This window comes from Apodemus sylvaticus, chromosome 14 (assembly GCF_947179515.1).
Source record: "Apodemus sylvaticus chromosome 14, mApoSyl1.1, whole genome shotgun sequence".
Lineage (NCBI taxonomy): Eukaryota > Metazoa > Chordata > Mammalia > Rodentia > Muridae > Apodemus > Apodemus sylvaticus.
In genome coordinates, this window is record NC_067485.1 from 90,777,517 (window position 1) to 90,792,230 (window position 14,714).

At 46.1% G+C, this 14,714-nt stretch overlaps 1 protein-coding gene across 1 annotated transcript in view; it reads left to right on the plus strand.

The window, feature by feature from the left end:
* Positions 1-14,714, plus strand: part of Nid1 (nidogen 1) — a 68,842-nt gene that overhangs the window by 35,552 nt on the left and 18,576 nt on the right. Inside the window, exons 7-10 of the mRNA XM_052156849.1 lie at positions 1,125-1,320; positions 4,859-5,109; positions 7,021-7,164; positions 13,266-13,391. Coding sequence (XP_052012809.1) covers positions 1,125-1,320; positions 4,859-5,109; positions 7,021-7,164; positions 13,266-13,391 — 717 coding nt within the window. The remainder of the gene's footprint in view (positions 1-1,124; positions 1,321-4,858; positions 5,110-7,020; positions 7,165-13,265; positions 13,392-14,714) is intronic.

The following is a 14,714-nucleotide window of genomic DNA, read 5'->3' on the forward strand; positions in this document are numbered from 1 at the left end:
CCTGCACACAAACATAGAAAAGTCTCCAAGGTTGAACAAGCGTTACCAACTCATGCATCTCATGGCTTGACATCTTCATATCTCCAGGAAAAAGAGGCTGGCAACACCATCCTTGTGAGTACCAGGAAACTTTGGAGGCTCTCAGAGGCCATGCCCTGTAAGGCAGGCTGAGTCTTTTGTAGATGTGTGGGCAGATCACTGAGGGGATCTCTCCTTGATGTCACAATGTCTCCTTCTGTGTTCTGAGAAAATCAGCTCCATGTAGATGCTGCTTGGAGCCCGGGATGGAAGAGTCTTTGTCTTAGGCTTTCTAGTGCTATGATGAAAACCATGACCAAAGCGACTTGGGGGAGGAAAGGGTTTGTTTGGCTTACATTTCCACAGCACTGTGGAAGTCAGGACAGGAACTCAAACAGGGGAGCAACCTGGAGGCAGGAGCTGATGCAAAGGCCTTTGGAGGGGTACCGCTCACTGACTTGCTCTCCACGGGCTGCTCAGTCTACCTTTTTATAGAACTCAGGACCACCTGCCCAGGGGTGGCACCACCCACAATGAGCTGTCTCCTCCCACATTAATCATTAATTAAGAAAATACCTTATATGCTTGCTTATAGCCTGGTTTTATGGAGGCATTTTCTCAATTAAGGCTCCTTCCTTTCCAGTGACTCTAGCTTCTGTCAAGCTGATAACATAGTCAGCATAGAGTCCATCATTATTTCCAGGACCTGCACCCATTATCTCGAGTTGGGCACATTAACCCTGCCTCCTCCTCACTAGACTTGCCTGCTCCATCTGCTCTTCCCCCAGTACTCCCATCATGTCACAAGTATCATTGTGCCCTTCCCTCTTCCCTTAGCTCTTTCCTTCCTCTCTCATGTTCTCCTTTCTACTTTGATGTGTCCTACAAATACATAATATATTTGAATATATAATACTGAACATATAAATTTAAATCTTGATTCTGCATAGGAGAGACACCACACAATCTCTGTAGCTCTGAGTCTAGCTCAGTTAAACAAGCCAGGGCACATGAGTTCTTTGCCTGCCTCTCACTTCTTGAACCTAGGGCCAGCAGGAGGATATACTTGCCGGATGGCAGGGTGACAGGCCTGTCTTACTTTCTAGGGGGTGAGTTCACCCGGCAAGCTGAGGTGACCTTCTTGGGGCACCCAGGCAAGCTGGTCCTGAAGCAGCAGTTCAGTGGTATCGATGAACATGGACACCTGACCATCAACACGGAACTGGAAGGCCGAGTGCCGCACATCCCCTATGGTGCTACCGTGCATATTGAGCCCTACACCGAGCTGTACCACTACTCCAGCTCAGGTAAGTCCTAGACCGGAGTCGCCTGTCAGGGCAGCCTGTCAGTCTGCATGTGCCCACCCACTGCGATGACCTGGGGTTCCTGGCGCAGGCCTTCCGTGGGATCTGTAATGGTAAACACAGAAGGCTGGTCTTTACTGTAATCTCTTTCTCCCTAAGTACAAACAGAAGACACACTTGAAGAGAATTTAATGGAAAACAAGAAAATAAGGTATATTGGAGCACACCAGTCATTCCTGCCCTTGGGAAGCTGACTTAGGGGGAGTGAGTGCTGCAGTTCCAGGCCAGCCTGAGCTACATAGCAAAAACCAAAACAACACCCAGAAAATGTAGTGGGAAGGATGTCAGTTGGCTGAGGGCTTGCCTACATATATTGAATGTGTGGAGCCCTGACTTCAATCCCCAGCACTACACAAAGCAGGCCAGGTATCATATGCTTGCACTCTTAGCATTTGGGAAGGGGAGTCAGGAAGACTAGAAATTCAAGATCATCCTCAGGTACACACTGAGTCTAAGGCTAGCCTGGGCTACATGAGACCTTGTCTAAAAAAAGGAAACAAAATGACACAAAAGAACTCCAGGAAATAAGCCTGAATACAACTTTTAGATTTAAATATATTTTTGTAAGTTTTCCCCTAGAGTCTACCATCTATATTAATGTTATATGTCACCACTATTATATAATTCAAAATTTTATTATAATGTATTTATTTATAGTTTTTACACTTATTCTCTTTTTGGCATTTGTTTGGAGCTGAAAAGAGTGACAAAAGCTTCTATCTGCCACTTACTCAGCTTGGCTAGTTCCTACATCTGCCTTAGGAAATGTATATTATCACACACACATACCCAGTCACACACGCACACACACACACTCACACACACACACACACACACACACACATACACACTCACACTCACACACATGCATGCATGCATACATACACCTGCACGCACACCTGCACACACACACCTGTATACACACACACAGACACACACACACACAGACACACACACACACACACCTTTCTCCCTAACTATCCTCATAGGTCATTGCTTAATGCTTCAGACATCTCTTTCCTAAGGAAAAGAACATTTTCTTAATAGTCCCATCAAAACTATTTAGAAAGTCAGGATTATTTTTAAAGCTCTATATTCCAAACTTGTCTCCAACTGAAAGTCAACCTCCTGCCTCTGTATCCCACATGCTGGCATTACAGGTATGAGCCAGCACATCTGGCTTCTGGTATTTAGCCTAGAAAACCCAGTATGTAGTCTTTGGCCTGTCATTTCCGTGTAAATCAATTGTACTTCATTATTACATGCAATCGTGACTGTTTACTGGTTTCGTTAAGTGGCTTTGAAAGGCCTTTTAAGGGACTCTGTTATCCTCCTGGTGGTCCTCCTAGTCTGAGAATTATAAATGACACTAGTTCCCCCTCCCCCACTGAGTTGAAATGACCTCTTGCATGGTGAATTTTGACCACATTTCCATCTGTTGTTTGCTTGTTTATGCTGCTAGGGACTGAACTGACTCCCCAGGCAAACTCTGCAATGCTGAGTCACCTCCCAAGTTCTTGGCCACATTTCTGTCTCTGCAGTATTGGGAATGGAGCCCTGGGCCTTGTGCACACACAGGGCTAGACAAATGCCCTGCCACTGAGCTACACCCTCAGCACCTCTTTTTGTTGTTGTTGTTTGTTTGTTTTTGTTTTGAGACAGGGTTTCTCTGTGTAGCCCTGGCTGTCCTGGAACTCACTCTGTAGACCAGGCTGGCCTCGAACTCAGAAATCTACCTGCCTCTGCCTCTGCCTCCCAAGTGCTGGGATTAAAGGCGTGCGCCACCACTGCCCTGCTCTTTTTTTTTTTTAAATAAAGTTTTAGTTTTTTCATTTTTAAATTAGTATTAGATGAAAAGAAGAAAAAGAAAAGGAAAGGATCCGACTGCTCCTAGGTATGGTGGAAGAGAAAGTATATTTTATAGATACACAGGAAAGCACAGTCAGAGGTAGAGACATCTGGCAGAGTCCAGAGGGGAGCGGTGCCACATGAGGAGAGGGGGAGGGGAAGGGAGGTGGGGGAGGGGGAAACCAGGTGCAGCTACCAGGAGGCCCAGAGCTACGAAGAGAGGAAGAGAGCAGGTAACATAAATGGCTTTACAGGGATTTTACAGGGAAGAGCAGCTGGGGAAGGACGGCCCAGCCCCTGGGCTGGAGCGGTCAGGGGTCAGGGTAGGGCTTGGGGTTTCCAGCCAGGACGGCCCTGTAACTGGCAGGAGAATCTGTCTGCTTTGACGTGTTAAATAGGCACCTCAGCCCTCTGTCCCGGACTGAAACAAAACAAGTGTGCCACTAAGTTGCCTAGATTGAGCTTGAACTCATCCTATGGCTCAAGCAGGCCTTGAACTTGGAATCCTCCTGCCTCAGCTTCCCAAGTAGCTGGGATGCCGGCTTGCGTTATCAAGCCTGGCTTTCTGACCCTTTTCTGAGGTTCAATCCCTAGACAGATGCTGAGTCAAACAGAATGAGCTTTAAATAATGCCACTGTTAAGGATCATCCAGGCATGCAGCACTCATGGCCTGGCCTCTGCTCATTCTCCTTTTAGGGGCTGGAAGCCAATGGAAGGAGGGGAGACAGAGCTGAGGTCCCCAGACTGCCTGCAGCCAGATGGCCTGCTGGCAGCCAGCACAGGGGAGCTGGGGGTGGGGTGGGGAGACAGCGGACACTGATGTTTTATTTACCCTCTGGCTTTCCTGGCTCTGGATTGGAGCAGGCTGCAGCAGAACTCAGAAAGAAAAAGGGTCCTTTATACTTAATAAAGAGGGGCGGGGAATGGAGGACTTTGCTGCCTGGGTTAACACTGCTCCTTTCCTGGGTGGGGAGACTTTCTCCCCTCTCCTTGGATAAGATTTGCTCTTGATAATTTTTCTAAAATTGGCTGCTACAAAACATTCCACATTGTATCTTTTAATACCACAGAGCTGTTTAATCTAAGGTGGTTGGGAGCGACCACTATTTATTGATTCCTGAGTGAGAAATTCTATGGAAACCAGTTCAAATGCCGTTGATCATATAGATTCCATGTAATCTGCACACGCGACCTCCCAAGATTCTCAGCACAGTTCCCTCTGAAAAAGAAGCTGAGGCCAAAGCAGGCAGAACCAGGTTGCGGTTCCAAGCTCAGCTGACCTGTGGTGGGAGGGGCGAGTCGTGTGGTGGGAGGGGCGAGTCGTGTGGTGGTGGGAGGGGCGAGTCCAGGCGTGCCTCCTCCTGAGCAGCTTTTCCTTCTGTTGGACCTCACTTGTCTCTAGACTTGTCTCTAGATGATAGGATTCGGCAAGTACTAATGAAAGTCATCGCTGGGGCTGCTACAGGGGAGGAGAAAGCGACAGGACTACAAGCACAAACAAGTGGTCCTGTGTAAGTTGCTCCAGCAGGCCTGTCATCCGATTTCATTGTAGGCAGGAGCAGCTACTGATGTCCTCAAGGTCTTTGATGAAGCTCCTCACATGTGTCTGTCTGTCTGTCTCCCACACCTCAGTGATCACTTCCTCCTCCACCCGGGAGTACACAGTGACGGGGCCTGATCAGGATGGTGCTGCACCCTCACAAACCCATATTTACCAGTGGCGTCAGACCATCACCTTCCAGGAGTGTGCCCACGATGACTCCAGGCCAGCCCTGCCCAGCACCCAGCAGCTCTCTGTGGACAGCGTGTTTGTCCTGTACAACAAGGAGGAGAGGATCTTGCGCTATGCCCTCAGTAACTCCATCGGGCCTGTGAGGGGTAAGGAGGACGGGGCTCCTGCAGGCTGGCGATGACTGTGCATTGCATTGCCTCTGTACTCTCTGCACTCATACCTGCCAATCTCTGCCTGTTGGATTTAGGTCTTTAGTCTCATGCTCTCTGTCTATAGAAGAAAATGATGGTCAGACATCCTATGAAAGAGAAAAAAACACATGGTCATCAGTGGCTCTTGGCAAACAGACCTGCTTTTGTTCATTCAACCAAAGGCCTATTCATGGGGGTGTCTGGGCTATTTATTCATGAGCTATTAGGGCAGAATGCCATCCTGATGAGTTCTCTCACAGAGCTAACCAACCAAAGGCTCTAGGGAACAATGTTTTTAAAAACTCTATTTAAAATTTAAAACTAAAGCAATTATTTTTTAAAGGACCACATTGGTAATTGTTCATATTGTGGGATATGAGCTAACTAATTTCAACAGGCATATCCAGTGAGCAGTGATCACAGGAGAGAAACGGGCATGGCCATCCCCAAAGGTATCATTTCTTGGTGTTGAGAACATTCAAAATCTTCTCTATTAGCTATTTTGACATGTGTAATTAATTGTTGTCATCTTTAGTTACCCCACTGTGCCACAAAGCATTAGACCTTATCCATCCACTGTACTCTTGGCCTGTTAAGCATCCACTGGCCTCCCCCTACCCTCAACCCTTCCCTACCTCAGGTAGGCAGTATTCTTGCTCCTTCTGTGAAATCAACATTTTTAGCATTCACATTTAAGACCGGGCAACATTTATCTTTCTGTGTCTGACTTACTTTCATTCAACACAGTGATTTCTAGGCTCTTCCATGTAGTCAGAATCAAAGGATGGCATTTCTTTTCATGGCTAACTAGTATTCTACAGTGTATAGACATATTTGTTGCTTTTCTGTTTCTGTGATAAAATACCAGAGCTGGAATCAACTTATGAGAGAGAGAGATAATTTTTTTAAAGATGTATTTATTTATTTAATGTGTAAGTACACTGTAGCTGTACAGATGGTTTTGAGTCATCATGTGGTTGCTGGAAATTGAACTCTGGATCTCTGCTCCCTATGGGCCCTGCTTGCTCCAGCCCAAAGGTGAGACATCCTATGAAACATATTGTTATATGTAAATACACTGTAGCTGTCTTTGTACATACCAAAAGAGGGCATCAGATCTCATTACAGATGGTTGTGAGCCACCATGGGGTTGCTGGGATTTGAACTCAGGACCTTTGGAAGAACAGTCAGTGCTCTTAACTGTTGAGCCATCTCTCCATGAACCGAGAGAGATAATTTTACCTTAGGGTTCTAGAGAGAGGCCATCCATAATGGTGGGCAGCAGGTGCGGCAGCAGGGGGCTGGGACAGGAAGCTGGCAGAGTGTCTTCAGCTACAAACATGAAGCAGAAAGGGTGAACTGGAGGTTGGGCCAGCTCAAGGTTTTTCACTGGTAACTTACTTCCTCCAGCAAGCCACCTCCCAAGAAAATTCCACAACTTCCTTCAACAGCGCCACCAACTGGTGACCAATTATTCAAATACGTGAGCCTATGGGGAACATTTCCCATTTAACACACACACACACACACACACACACACACACACACGCATATACACATATATACACACATATACACACACATATCTCCCATATATGTATATATTTATATACACAACATATATATGTGTGTGTGTGTGTGTGGATGTGTGTATGTGTGTATATATGTGTGTGTGTGTGTGTGTGCGTGTGTGTATGTGTGTGTGTGTGTGTATATATATATAGCTTGGTTGTCCCATTGTAGTACTGTAGTATGACATAGAGGCCCTGGTCCTCATTACTCTGTTCTTTTGCAGTAGTGGCCTTACTTCCTGTGGCAGGAGGGCTGCTTCTGGAAGGTTCTTGAACACTGTGTCTACCTTCACAGATGGCTCCCCTGATGCCCTTCAGAATCCATGCTACATCGGCACCCATGGGTGTGACAGCAATGCAGCCTGCCGCCCTGGCCCTGGAACACAGTTCACCTGCGAATGCTCCGTTGGCTTCCGAGGAGACGGGCAGACTTGCTATGGTACTACTTTGGGGTCTGATGTGTGGGGTGCTGGGATATCAGGCTGGGAGGAAGCCTATAGGTTCTGTAAACCAGAAAGCTGGGTGTATAGAACAAGAATGAATGTGCTGAATGTGTGACATGCAAACATACCATGAAAGGCATACCTGGATTGTGTATGCTTTCTGTATGCCCCTTGCTGTCTCCTTGGTAACGTCAGGGGGTTCTGCCCCTTTCATCATCAGCCCTAACCTATTTCTCAGCAACAGAGCAAAGTTCCTTGTTTGGTTTTATTTTTGCTTTAGGATAGGGTCTCCTTGAGGATCCCAGGTTGGCCTCAAACTGAAGGCCTCTTAGCCTCTGCCTCCTAGGCAGTGGGATTAGAGGTGTACATTGTCTGGCTGTTTTTAGCTGTTTTTCAGTATGCAGTTCAGTGCTACTCAGCGTACTCACATGGTTGTGAAGTTGTCACAGTCATCCTCCCTTGGATCCTTCTTGTCTTGTACAACCAACCATGTTCATTAGACCACAGCTCCCAACACACTGTGGCGTCTCCAGCCGCAACTCCTTTGTGTCCCACCATTTGATGTGTCCCACCAGTCTAGAACCTTATGCATGTGGGACCCACAGCATTTATCCTTTGCCACTGGCTTCTTTTACTCAAGATCCAAGGTTGTGTGTGCAAGTCTCACCTCAAGACTCATCCATGTTGTGTCCTGTGTAAGACTCTTTTTTCCTTTGAAGGTTGAATACTATTCCATTGTGTCATGTACCACATGATAGTTTTTTCCTTATCCATCCATTCAGATGAAGAGAGCACCTTTTCTTCAGAAGGCCCAGCCAGCTGTGCTCTATAGAACCTGTTGGTGGTCCCTTGTGAGTGAACATAATGCACCTACCTTTTGACTATTTTAGACAGGGTGTGAACATGGGTGTGAAGTTCCTGCCTTCAGGTTTTATTTCTTGTTTTGTTTTGCTTGCACAATCCCCAAAGCGATTCTGTGGATCATTCCGTGCTTAGACTTTGGAGGACTCTTCATGCTGTTTTCCGTATCAGCTACATCACAGTACTGTCTACACAGAGTGTACAGGAGTTCATTTTTCCATTTTTTGGCATAAACATACATATGTAGGGTCACTGTATGCATATAGCCGGAGAGTATCTCCGCTGTTGTTAGAAACTCTGTCTACTTCTTTTGAAACAGAGTTTGTTATTGGTCTGGAGCTTACCAATTATACTACAAGGCCCAGGGATCCCATCTCTGCATCTCAGGGGCTGCAGAGATTGCAAGCATGAGCATCAATGCCCTACTTTCTGTGCGGGTTCTACGATGACACACAGCAAGGGCTTTGCTGACCCATTTAGCTCCTAAGCACCAATTTCTCTATAACTTGGTCAACATCTGCTATCTGTATTGCTTTTTCTTTCATAGAAACTGAGGCTAATTAATCTGAGAAAGACATTAAAGTGAGCCAGTGAGTAACTCAGGTATCCCACTGGAGCCTCTGGAACCCTGCCTCCTAGTAGCATTTATTTTATTATTTAAATTTAATTTCAAAGGCTTTCATGTAGACAGCATGATATTTGTCGGTAACTGAATGTTAATCTCTCACCAAAGGACAGTTTCTCCTTGCTAAGGCCAAGAGTGTCAGGTACTTTACCCAGTGCCGCTTGAACCTGAACTGAAGCTGTCATTAGTGAGGAGAAATGCTAGATGTAGTTTTCTACATCTAGAGTAGTGTGCTCACAAGTATCTAACCAGCGCAATGGGCTGCTGTCTTCATCCCCGTGTGTCTAGGGAACAAGCCCCGGCAAGCCCAGGATGCTCAGGATTTTGGAATCATGCTGGATTAGGTCTGGAATCCCACCTTGCTAGTAAGAGGCAGGTCTGGTGTGCAGATCCTGATGTAGGACATGGGGTGGGGTGCTGCTTTGGAGCAACCTTCCCTGCAGGATGCTTCCTCATGGTGCCCTGAGACACTTGGCAAGCAGAGCTCTGTGCTCACGGATATGAGTGATGTGATAGTTTGGGTGTCTTGCTGATGACATTGTGTATCAGTTACTACTCAGTCCGATACCCGTCTGCTCACAAGGCACAGTAAAGGGTCATAAGAACTGACTTGCTTCTGATGGTTAGTGGCCAGGTCTTCCCTGACACGAGTGGCTACATTGGCTCAGGACCGTCTGAAGCAGCACGGTGCTGTTTTATGTGCGTGGAGCCCTGTCACGAAGATGCTAGTTGAGGGGTGGAGACTGTTGGGGATGAGGGGTTCCTTTAGGTCTCCATATCGTCTTAGTCTGTGTATAATGTCATCAGCCACCTGCATAGTGATGGGACATGGTTTATTAGTAGCTTTTGTTGTGACAAAATGCCTGATAAAGTAACTTGAGGAGGAAAAGGTTTTAGTTTTGGCTCACAGTTTGAAGTTACGATCTGTCATGGCAGGGAGGGTGTGGCAGTAGGAGCTTAAAGCAGCTGGTCACGTTGGTGTCCGTGAGAAGGCAGAGATGAATACTGGCTCTTACTGAGCTTTCTCCTTTCCATTCCGTCCAGGCCCCAGCCCATGGGGTGGTACTGTGGATGATTAGAACAAGTTTCCCCATCTCAGTGAACCTAATCTAGAAAAGCCCTCACAGCCATGCCTGGACGCTTGTCTCCTAGGTGATTCCAGGTCTAGTCTGGATGACCATCAGGATTACACTCACCTGTGGAGATGTGTCTGCTGTTGCTTATTGTGCCCTTCTCATGCAGACCTTGGTCCCAGGGAGTGCTCCTCTTAAGACACACAGAGGTGCTCCCTGCTCCCTAGGACTTTGTACACTCTGCCACTGTCCCTGGAGATCCTTGGCCAGCCTTGTTCAGGAAGATGGGTGGCCATGCGTGCACTTGGCTTTTGTCCATGGTCAGTCATTGTCCTGGAATATTCGCCCTGTGGAATGTCCTGAGTCAGGCCCCTTGTTGTTCTGAGTTGCCGGAACAAGCCTGGTGTTAATGCATCTGGACGTGAGGCTTTTGACAGGAAATTTCATTAAGCATCTGGATTTGTGTGTGGTTTTAACCCAAGGAGATCCCTGAGAGGGGAACCAGGGTGAACTTCTGTGATTTAAGTCTGTGGTGGGATAGACGACCCATGGCATGCAAAGCAAGGCTGGCTTTAGCTGACGGTCTCCCAGAGAGTTTCCCATGGAATCAGAAGATTCAAAAAAGAGATTTTTTTGAGGTGGGGGGGAATCTCAGAGCTTAGTAATGTACCTGTGGTTCACAACGGCCCCCACATATCTCTCAGATTGCAATCCAGAGTAGCATTGTCAGCTAATATCTCAGGGAATATTTTTGAGTTTCTAGAAAGCATTCCACATGTCAATAACCTCCACAAAGGGAGGGCACTTATAAAGGAAACGACTTGTGGAGACTTAGAGTAAACATGTACCAAGACCAGTCACTGCGGAGAAGAAGTAGGCTTACCCTAGGACTGGTGAGATGACTGCCGTCCGAGTCTCACAGCCCATGTTCAAATCCTAGCACCCATGTCAAAAGCAGACTGTGGAAGCATGCACCTGTACTCCCAACACTACTACAGCAAGACGGAGGCAGACAGAAGAACCAACTACTCGGAAGCTCAAGGTCAAGCTAAGCCAGAGTACATGGCACAGCAAAATCAGCAGAGAGAGACCCTGCCTCAGCCGACTCCTGAAAGTTGTCCTCTGACCTCCACATGCACGCAGTGGCATGTGTGCACTCTTACACACACACATGCACAACAACAACAACAACAACTAAAAAGTAATTCTGAACAGTGTATGGAACAAATCCGGGATCCCAGCACACAGTGGGGGAAATAAAAGGGCTGTGAGTTTGAGGACAGCCTGAGCGACATGATGATACCTGGCTTCAAAAATAATTATTTTTAATAAAAATAAATAATCCATGGTTTTCCTATTCAGTTAAAAGGGGTTCTCCTCTCTTCAGAAAGGATGTTGACCAAATGTTGAAAAATCCTCTTCAAGCAGATGTTATGGGGTGCTATGGACAGACAGTTGTCAGTTACCTAGCTACAATGCCTATCAACAAAGGGTTAAGGACATGGACTCAGTTAACAGAAAAGATTTAAATCACACATGACAAACAATGTACAAACTATAAAGACTATGAGATCTTAGAGGGGATACTGGGAGGGTCTTGTCCCTAGAGAAACAGTGGTGTCCAGCCTGGCTTATCCTTACAGACCTGATAGCGTGGGCCCAGTACTCCTGGACCCTACGACGCCAAGGTCCTGTTGACCTGCTGTGGCCTCTGCAGCTCTTGCATAACACATCTTCCATCTCTGTAAATGTTTCCAGCAAAGAAGGGGCTTGGACAAGTTCCCTTTGTGACTTGGCCCTGGCTTTTAGATGGAAAGCTGATGTTCTGTTCTGGCGCTCTGTTTGGTCTAAGCCTTCAGACTGCAGTCCAGCACAGGGGCCCAGCACAGGGGCCCAGCCACTTGCTGTGAGCGTTCTGGGAGCAGGTGGTAAGCATGACAGGTTGTGCTCTATGCTGTGGGTGCAGAAGCTGGCAGATGGCGGCAGAACCCCCATCCTCAATCCCAGCTCCAGGTCATGCTATTCTCCACTAACAACATCCGCTGCCCAGGATCCTAAACACGTGTGGTCACGTGTACACACACACACACACACACACACACACACACACACACACACATATACACACACGTTTTTTTAAAAGTTGAATGGCATCGGTTTTATGATGTTATAGGGCAAAATACAGGATAAACAGGGCTAATGTTGCAAATGCAGCTTTTATGCAATGCCTAAAAGTCAGCAGACTTTTTTTTTTTTTTAAACTAACCAGGAAGGGTACTAGTTAAGCTGTCCATCAAAGGTGAACCTAGGATGCTTTGCTTTCTGGGTGTGAACAGTTCGCATTAGGAAACTTGAAAGGGGAGAAGGTTGAATAGTTTCAATTATTATAAAACCCCCACGTAAACATATATATGTGTGTATCCAGTTATATTAAAACCCTGTCTCAGGGAAGATTGTGTACTCACTCTCTGAATTTGGGGCCAGTGGAGGAAGTACCTTATGTGCTTGCATTTTAAAATGTCTTTGGACAGATAGAATAATGAGGGGTCATCTAAGCCAACCAATCTCATATTACTGGTATTCATAGATAAGCCATAGCCAGATTTGTTTGGTGGCCATCTGAGAGCTATATTCCCAGAATGCACTAGGGTATAATATAGGTGTGTGGTTATTATAATCATGGCTACATGTCTTGAGTGTGCTGTCCGTTCCTTTGGCCCATACTGTATTATATTTGCTTCCTAATGGGGAAACTGAGACTAAGTGGTTAACTGTACAGACAGCATAAGTCAATAACAAGAGGAGGCAGGATTTAAACCTAGTTCTGTTCAACCCCAAGGCATAAGAATTTATTCATTACCCACAATGATGGCTGTGGAACTTTCACATGAAAGTCCACTATTCTGCTATCTGAGCCCATTAAATCCTAAGTAACATTAAAAAATGCTCAGTTTGGGGCTGGAGAGATGGCTCAGTGGTTAAGAGTACTGACTGCTCTGCCAGAAGTCCTGAGTTCAATTCCTGGAAGCCACATGGTGGCTCACAACCATCCATAATGGGATCTGATGCCCTTCTGGTGTTTCTGAAGACAGCTATAGTACTCATATACATAAAGTAAATAAGTAATTAAAATCTTCAATTGGCCATATGTTGTCCAGCCTTTCTTTTTCATCAAAACTGTAGAAAGGTAGTTTATTTTCAAGATTTACTTACTTTTTCTTTGGGAACCAAATCTGTATCCTCTGTAAGAGCAGACATCTGCTTTTTCAAATGTGGTTTTTGCCATTGCAGTGTGAGTGGCCTGTTTTAAAGTGTGTCCTGTCTTGGTAACTTATTCAGAAGGAAGCACACATACATCACTCAGAAAAAAAATGAACTGAGGGTTGCATCCTAAGTTATATAAAGGGAAAAAGACTATGTCTATTTTATATTACTTTGGGTATGTAGAAAAATGTCTTCAAATAGATTTCTACTTGACTTTGTTTGATGAAGTTTGAAAAGTCTGCTTTTTTTTTTTTTAATCAACAATTTACTGTAGATATTGACGAATGTTCAGAGCAGCCTTCCCGGTGTGGGAACCATGCAATCTGCAACAATCACCCAGGAACCTTCCGCTGCGAATGTGTGGAGGGCTACCACTTCTCAGACCGAGGAATATGTGTGGGTAAGTTCTGCAAGAAATGTTCCTGGGCAGACTAGCTCTATGGGAAAGGCATGGTTACAGGTTTTGATCCTAGTGGGCAGGCAGATCCAGTTCCTGCTGTCAGAGAGGGGCTGGTAACAAGGGGATGAGAAGAAGCTCTGCCCTCTGCTTCCTTGGATGGTCACAGCTGCCGGGAACAGGAGTGTTCTCATACCAAGTACACAGCCACAGGCTAGTATGCGTCCCCTCCCCCGCCGTAGCCTCTCCTGTAGCCTCTCCGTGGCACTTGCTGCTTCTGCATTTGCTTGGCTCATTTCCAGCATACATTTGATGCTTCAGTCTCCATCCTCTGTGATTAGCAGCCATGGTACTCATGGTGAAGGGTCGACTTTAAGCACCTTTATGCTCTTTAAGAGTTAACATCAGAAAAGAAATCCCACTTAGCCGCATACCATTTATAGTCTTAATTTACTAAGCCACAAACCAAAACAAAACTTTTAAGACTTACTAAAGTACATTGATTTTATTAATTCATTAGGTCAATTATGATCTTGATTGATATTGATAAGGAAGATACTGGGCCAGTTAAGAAGAACAAAGTTTTTGAAATGTCACCCGTCCCACCACATAACATGGCATTTCCATGACATTTTTTATTTTTGAGACAGGGTCTCATGATCATAGGCTGGCCTCAAATTCACTGTGTAGTCAGGGCTGACCTTGAACTCACCTCCCTCCAGAACAGCGGAATCGCAGGCGTGCATCACCATGCCCAGTTTATTCAGTACTGGGCATGGACCCCATGGCCTCAGACATGCTCGGCAAGCACACTTCCCACTCTACATCCCCAGCCCAAGTTCCAAGAACTAAGATTCTTGGAGATTCCCAGATCTACAAGCTAACATGCCGAACAGGGCATGCATGTCTGCATGAGTCAAAACAGAAACTAACTGTGCCAGGCATTGTCCTGTCCCTGTGTGCTCCCTGGCTGTTTACTGTGTAGTATACATGTGTTCCCTTCACTCGTCACAGAGCTTGGATGAGGAGCTAAGGTCTGGATGAGGCGGTGTCTGTAGGGCGGGAAGGAACAGACAGTTCTCATGATTTGAGTGGGACCCAAACATCTGTGCACCCAGGAGGCCAGGCCTGAGTTCCACAGCGCTGAGATTTTAGCTTGCTGTGTTGAAACTATTTTTTTTTTTCCTATCTTAGTCAGAGAACATCGGTTTTCTTGGCCTGACTTTTCCCTGTGAGTTTTGCTCTGAGGGAGGTTCTAAAGTTTGCTTTTAATGCAACACCATTGTCATCCCTCATTGACACAGAATGGGTGGTGGTCTGTGAAGA